Source organism: Saccostrea cucullata, unplaced genomic scaffold, assembly GCF_032062105.1.
Source record: "Saccostrea cucullata isolate Sc308-1 unplaced genomic scaffold, CSIRO_AGI_Scuc_v1 ctg14645, whole genome shotgun sequence".
Classification (NCBI taxonomy): domain Eukaryota; kingdom Metazoa; phylum Mollusca; class Bivalvia; order Ostreida; family Ostreidae; genus Saccostrea; species Saccostrea cuccullata.
The window spans coordinates 8,789-16,181 of NW_026919906.1; the positions used below are offsets into that span (position 1 = coordinate 8,789).

Here is a 7,393-nt window from a genome sequence, read left to right on the forward strand (position 1 = left end):
ATAGAAATACCTTCTAGACGAAGCTCAGGTTGTCTGAGATCATATTATATTTATAAATGTATTATCACTGGGAATACACATATGAAATATAAAAGTGATATCTCCTCTTATTCAAAAGTTATGACCAAGGTTATTGTTGTTTTTCTGACAAACGAACAGATTGTTTGACGGACGGACTGAATGATGATTCAGTTTTATTTCCCTCTTGATTTTGTGAAAGCAGGCACAAAACAGCCTTGTACCTAAGGTTACTAAATTTACCCTACTGAGCCCCATATCTTAATCATACGTTGCATCTGCTATCAAGATCATTATAAAAAGAATACAGTTTACGAATCGAAATGCTGACTATAAACTACGAAACGCATGACAGGATGTACAAACTTTATTATATTCAATGCGGATGTTTTTCCCTTCATATGACTACACTCTTTTTCCTCTAATATGGAGTCAACAAAATTATTTTTATTTTTTGTTTCACTCCAATTTATTGATAATGCTCAACAATACGGTAAGTTATTTTACATACATGCATTATGTATACATTTCAATGTCTTAACTGGCCAAAACCAAATTGATTTAATCTTTAAAAAGTCAGAATATTTTTTTTGAGTCAAACATATTGCTTTTCATTATTTATCAAAGCAAACCTCGCCAATAACAAGCCTGTGAGCGTCAGTACTAGATACAATAATGGATATTTTTCACCAAGTAAAGCCGTGGACGGAGACAGGAGTACATATCTACTGGACTGCGCACTGACAGCTTCCGGTCAGAAGGAGGCGTGGTTAACGGTGGATCTCGGGGAGAAGAAAAATATAGCATCAATATCAATCCTACATGGGGGTTGTAAGCATTTAGATATGTTCAATATTATGCTGTTATTTCATTTTTTAAACCCAATTCATTGATCAATATAATGAGAATATTTATTGGTCTGTAAATCGAAAGCTTCAATATTATTGAACTTTTTTTTAATTCGAACTGTAAATAAATTGAGGTGGGTTGGGTATTTTTTTTTGCCAAGAAACATATTAAAGATTTTAAAGAGAAATATAGACAATTGCTATTTCTGTTTGTTTTTTTTTATTTTTCCAGAAAATGGTTCGAAATGCTAAATATTTAAAGATTTATATATACGTATGTTACTTACAGTTGGTCTCAATGCATCCTACTTAAGTACACCTGACTCTGGTATCTTTCCTGATTCCAATGGAGACGGATCAGTCTTTGCTTCTAGTCCATTAAGAAGAATCTGTACCAGTAGCTTTGAAGAAAAGGATGCTCAGGTCGTTTGCTTGGCCTGGGGATTTCTCCCGTAAGGATTCATATTTATAAGACTTTCATTATATTTGAAAGTTCGATAGCAATGTTCATCCTGATGATGATAATTAAAAGCAATCGATGGAATTTTTTTTACATGTACCTAAGCATTTCTTCATATTGATATTTCAAATATCAATTTTATTTTAAATAAATTAAGTTTTTTTTTACATTTGAACGCGTGTTGAAATGCATATAAGAAATCCTCCTGAAATGGCTATTCTAAAAACACAACCCGTGTGTAAAATATTATTAAATAAAACAAAATTGCAACTTAGTCAAAGGAAACATACGGAGATAATGAACAGTATTCAAGATCAAAAGTCAATAAAACAAATTTAACGTATTGTGAGGGGAAAAATAAATATATGTGGTAACCTTACATATTATATAGGTTGATAATCAGTGAAGTTTATATTCATGTCATATTAATTGATCAGTTTTGAAAAGAGCTTGGATAAAAAAAATAAGGCATGGGATATAGAAATTAAAACAATATATTAACCATTAATAGACGTCAAAACAATTACATGTAAAAAAGTATAGGTACATGTATCATTTGTTATTAAGTGATGTAAATGTAAGTCCCCAATCTTTTTTATGAGGCATGCAAGTTTAAACTGTAAATCAAATGCGAGTATTTGTCTTTTATTATTTTTCATTTTATTTTAAATGGCAGATAAAAGACGAATATTCCTCGAATTAATTTAGTTATTAAAGTACTTATTTCATTTGAGATATGATTCAGCACTTTCCCTAATTTGTTTTTTGTAGGAAAGAAATATTATTTGATATTTTCAGAGATAATCCGCTTCATAGCGTGGCTACAAGTTCTTCATCGATTGCATTTTATGAAAATGTTTTGAACTGTACAGGAATTGAAGTTAACATAAATACATGTCCAAAGGGATCACGTGGCTGTCCATCAGGATCACCTGTAGCTGTAAAATGTCAAAGTAAGGTTGCTGCCGTGGAGTAAATATTGAAATGAAATTTGATCAAAGGTATTATAACATGAATTTCAAAATAAGCTATTTCTGCAATAATATGTGGACAGATAATTTTAATCATATCATATAAATATTTGGCAAAGCCAAGACTATTCTTTACACAAATCAACAAGAAGTGTTATAATTCATTTTTCTTTTATTTCTCACTAGAAGGCAGCACCTTGTCTGGATTTTCTGTGTATGTATCAGAGGCAAAAGACTGGAAGTCAGGAACTCTATGTTATCAACACGATATTCAACAAAGACCCCAAAATAACATCACTGTTGACTGTGTCACTTCCGGTCGCTACGTCACTGTTTACAATAGAAGGAATATTACGTTTTACCCAAATGTATCCGAATTTTCTTATATAAATATATGTGAAATCGAAGTTAAAGGTAACGTTTTATTTCTCTGTGATTGATTGAAAAACACAAAAGTGTTATCCATCTTTTTTTTAATATTCCCTGTCATAATTTTTAAAGAATGTTCTATTTTTAAGTGTTACTGTCTGTTCTTCTACAGAACCTTCATCAGACTATTAAATGACAATAAGAAAAGAAAAATTAGTTTCTTTTTCGATATCTCAAAACTTCAAAAAAAAAAAAATACATGCAAAAATATCTAGACACTCGCGATTTCGATTGCTTGTTAAAATCCAAGGCGTAGTATCTAATGCTATTGATGTAGACATATTCTGATTTAGCTTGTATTCCGAAAGTGTAAGGAGAAAGTATTTTCCCTCTGATTACGGAAATAACGCAATTTTCTCGATAACATACATTATGACCTTAAGAAATTATCGGTTTTACCTATATTTTTATATTACTTTTTTTAAAAATCTTTAGAGAGCATTATTTTTAAACAAATGATTCAATTGCTTAATTGACTGTTTCTCTGTTTTACTCACTCCATAGTAAAGTAATTCTTATTTTCTGTAAATTTCATAAGTATATTTTACAACCATATTCTTTAATTTGATTCTGGTAAGAAATTTTCGGAAATGATTTTGGATTACAACTGTATAAATTAACATTTATATATATAGACAAGAACGTGTTTTGCTTTAATGAAGCGAATCTACTTTTCGAAAACTTCATATACAGAAAAACACGCTTAAAACGAAATAAATATCAGGGAAAGAGAGCTTTACTGTCTTATAAGCCTTATTCTTTAGATCATTGAAGTATACAATTGATGAAATGAATAATCACTTCGCTTTAAGCGTCAATTCTATTATAAGTGTGTTTTCCATATGCATGATTTATTTTATATATGAGAAATCGTGCAGTATTTTTAAACATGTAAACGTGATCGGTTATCTTCACTTTTAATTTTGCATAAGAGAAAGGAAATAAACCTCACTTTTTTCTCATTTGACAAAAAAACAAGCTTTCACCAGAAGTAAAATGTGAAGTATTGAGAACTACATGAAATGAGTAAAAAAAAATCTAGTGTTTTTCTTGTTTGTGTAACACTTTCTTTAAGTTTAGGCCATGTTCATCATTGGAAAAATATTTGCTACATTGCTAGTAATATAAATCCTTTTTGAACTTGCAAACAGGTGTCTACATGACACTGTTATTTTTCACTAATTTATCTTGAAGATCGGTTATTAGTTCTTCTTTTGTTGCATTTTTTGAAGGATGTGACCTGGGCTTTTACGGAGAAAACTGCACGAGATGTCCTCAGAACTGTTTAAATAACACATGCCACTTTCAGATTGGAGAATGCTTTGAGTGTAAAAATGGATATACTGGAGAGTATTGTGAAAAAGGTATTTTTGTAGTAATTATTCTTAGATAGAAAATTTGATGGGTCTTTACTTTTTTAATTTGAAAGTTCTTTTTCTCTTGATTTACTTTTTTTATTCAGACACTTCAGCAGTGCTGGAGGATTACAGTAAAATCAAAGTATTGTCACAAATAACAATAAAACAATATTTTCAAATACATTGAATTTTAAATTCAAAAGTATTATGGAACGCTGTAAATGTAAAAGATTGGTCAACAAATCAAGAAAAGTAATTACAGCCATGCTTTTGACTGTAGCAAGTAGACAAGTAAAAAGATCAAACATTTTCCTTTTAATATAGACACCATTTTGTTTAAAAACCTGGGAATTAATATATAATCATGTATTTAATTAAAAAAGAAACAAGAAGACATATTTTTAAAAAAAAGTCACTGTAGTACTTCTCTACCGTGAAGATGATTTCAAATTTAAGCGGGAGTTTCTCATTTATGTAATCTTTTGAGGCAAGGCCTTTCACGAATTTTCAATTTCCCCATTATTCTTCTTTATAAGCCGACTTGATTTTATGTCCCCGTAAAGCATGATTTATCCAAAAACTTACACGGGAAGGAAAAGGCACATTCTGTGAAATGTGACGTACAACTCAAAACTTTTATGTTCTGATAACATTGTATCTGTTATCATTGGTTATATCCATTCAATTTCGATAAAATATATTCCTATGAATTCTAAAAAATTGTCTAAAAAAACAACTAATTTGTATATCTGTTCAATACGTTGGGGTGACGGTCATTGCGGCGACCAAAACAGAATTCTGATATTTCCTTGATTCCGGTTTGTGCTGTTTTCAAAATTATGTGTTGCTATTGGATTATTATGTCGACCACAGTTCATTATCGAAATGTTTTATATGAACAAACAATGTGTCAGTAGTGTAGAATATTCCAAAGTGTGGGTATAATGACAGTGTAATGGCAGACTGTGTGGTATATTTGGGTTTGGGAAACCTTTCTACAATGTACATGATATTCTTGTGTTACAACGTTGTTACGTGTGCATTAAACACTATATCACATTGATATACATGAAATGTTCTTAGATATTATATCACATGATTACTTAAAACAATGTAAGAAAAATATTTACCGACAGTTTCAATCAATCAGCGACGATAAGTTTTCTTTCCTGCATTTTCAACAAATGAATACATGTAAAATAAGTACTTGTGAGTTAAAGAATCTTGCGGATATTTAGTGTACCGCAGTTGATGTAATTTTTCAAAACTCCAATTTGACAAAAAATTGGCAATACAAAAGTGACCACTGTCTTTGAGCTTTTTCAACACTTCTCAAATTCTCATGCATTTCGTCTTTGTGGTCAACACTGGGATATTACATAAGAACACAAATAGAATCAATTTATCCCCTCTTTAGTCTAGAATAAAGAATGACCACTTTTTAAAGTGGTTTTATAACAGGTTTTGACATGCCATGAATAAACAAAACAAAAGTGAAAAAAGTAAAGATCTATTATCATTTTGTGCATCAACTTTCGTTATATATATTGTCTAGAATGTCCAGCTGGTAAATATGGACAAGGATGTTCTGTTCAATGTGGGCAGTGTATTGAAAATCAACCGTGTTACCACGTAAATGGATCATGTCCTGGAGAGTGTTCACCTGGATGGAGAGGAGAGAAATGCGATCAAAGTAAGTAATGGCTGATGTATTAAACTCTCACATACGTATGAATTATCGGTCTTGAAAAAATGTATCCATGCATTATTTTGTCAACATTACTGTATACAGGGTTCTACTATCCTCGTTTGAGTTTCACGTATTCGCGCTTCGTCGAAGAAAATACATTATAATACGAAAGCTGACAGCATAATTTCTGAAAATAAGTTTGTTCAAATTAAAAAAAAAACCTGTTGTGTAAAGGTGCTAAAATAAGGTTAAAACACACTATTTTCAATATTTATTTCAAACTGCCTTGACATTTATATGATCTATTCTAAAAGATTCTACAGATCCTTTCTTCACGCTTTACATATATTACACTATGCAAACTTTTTTCACCGTTGCAATGATTGCATAAGCATTAATTTCTTATGAGCATGTGTTTGTATTCTGTTTGGTCGTTAACTTCCCGTTAAAAAAATAACTCAGATAGAGAGGCCATCAATTGCGATGGGGCGCTGCAAAATCAACGCATTTCAGAATTTATTAACAGTGCTTTTCGTGTCAGCACTTTCTGAGGCACAAGAACCGGGTCTAGTCTGTTTCATTTGAAATAGAAATCTTCTTTTCAGAAAAGTGGTTTCAAACCAGCGATGTACTTAGTGACAGATTCTTTACTCCCGGTCCCTTGAAAGTTTTTAAGTTTTTAGGTTCTGTGAATTCGAGTATTCAAGATTAATTTAATTTGATCCTATTTGTTAAAAAATAATAAAAGTAATCAACAATCCTTGATGCCCATTTCTTCTATACAATATTTAGTAATCCGCGTGGCGTAGTTGTTAGAACTTTGCGAAGTTAGGAGTTGATCCTTATGTCACGGGTTAGAGCCCCATTGCGGTGCGTGGAGACCGGTCCTTTGCATGAGAACGAATAAACCGAAGTCCTGTGTCGCAGTAGGTGCCGGCACGAAAAAGATCTTTCCCTGCTCAACTACCCTTAGAGTCGACTATAGGACAAAATTTGCAGCTCTCAACTGGCAAGTGATGGTGTTTCCATATAAATGAAAAGCTTCGAGAGGGTCGTTAAACAATATATAATCAATCAGTCAACATATTTAAAATGTGGTGTTCGTCGTTCTTTGTAGAGTGTCATAATGGATACTTTGGTCAGAATTGTAATACGTCTTGTTACATTCCAAACTGTAGAATCAGTATGTCGTGTGACGCTGTCACTGGGGATTGTTTCGTTGGCTGTGTTGAAGGTTGGGCTGGGAGGAAATGTGATGGTATGTTACTTACAATATTTGTAATCTTGGATAATTACCTTTAATCTTTATTTACGATATATCGCTTCTACTTTTTTATCAAATCTTTTTTTCAGAATATTGTCAAACAATTGTGTTTTTAACCATTAATACTCTTTTTTTGTAAATCGTCGGTTTAAAGTAAAGTTTAACTAGACTTCAGGACAGATGATACAATTTTTTTCTTTGAAAAAGATTTAATATCATGTCACAAGTTTAGAAAAGTGGATTGTTTTTAGAATTTTGTCTCCTAAGAACTGGAATATGAAAAAGACTTGGAAAATATTTGTAATATTTCAATGAAAAATACAGATATAGACAAATAACATTCAGTAAAGGTTTA

General features: G+C 31.3%; 1 protein-coding gene and 1 long non-coding RNA gene across 2 annotated transcripts; both read left to right on the plus strand.

Annotated features, from left to right (window-relative positions):
- Positions 1 to 347: 347 nt before the first annotated feature.
- Positions 348 to 1,322, plus strand: LOC134240033 (uncharacterized). Its single transcript, XM_062722151.1, has 3 exons — positions 348 to 511; positions 646 to 849; positions 1,156 to 1,322. The coding sequence occupies exons 1-3, from the start codon at positions 445 to 447 to the stop codon at positions 1,320 to 1,322; spliced, it is 438 nt and encodes a 145-aa protein (XP_062578135.1). The 5' UTR covers positions 348 to 444.
- Positions 1,323 to 2,158: 836 nt separating this feature from the next.
- On the plus strand, positions 2,159 to 5,771 carry LOC134240043 (uncharacterized). Its single transcript, XR_009986343.1, has 4 exons — positions 2,159 to 2,279; positions 2,484 to 2,711; positions 3,959 to 4,090; positions 5,640 to 5,771. It is a non-coding gene; the product is annotated as an uncharacterized LOC134240043 (long non-coding RNA).
- Positions 5,772 to 7,393: the final 1,622 nt, after the last annotated feature.

Bases quoted from the DNA above. Each gene is read 5' to 3' on its own strand.
- LOC134240033 (XM_062722151.1), top strand. From the start codon at position 445: ATGGAGTCAACAAAATTATTTTTATTTTTTGTTTCACTCCAATTTATT. The intron at 512-645 runs GTAAGTTATTTT...TATTTATCAAAG, and splicing joins TGATAATGCTCAACAATACG to CAAACCTCGCCAATAACAAG. The intron at 850-1,155 runs GTAAGCATTTAG...TGTTACTTACAG, and splicing joins ATCAATCCTACATGGGGGTT to TTGGTCTCAATGCATCCTAC.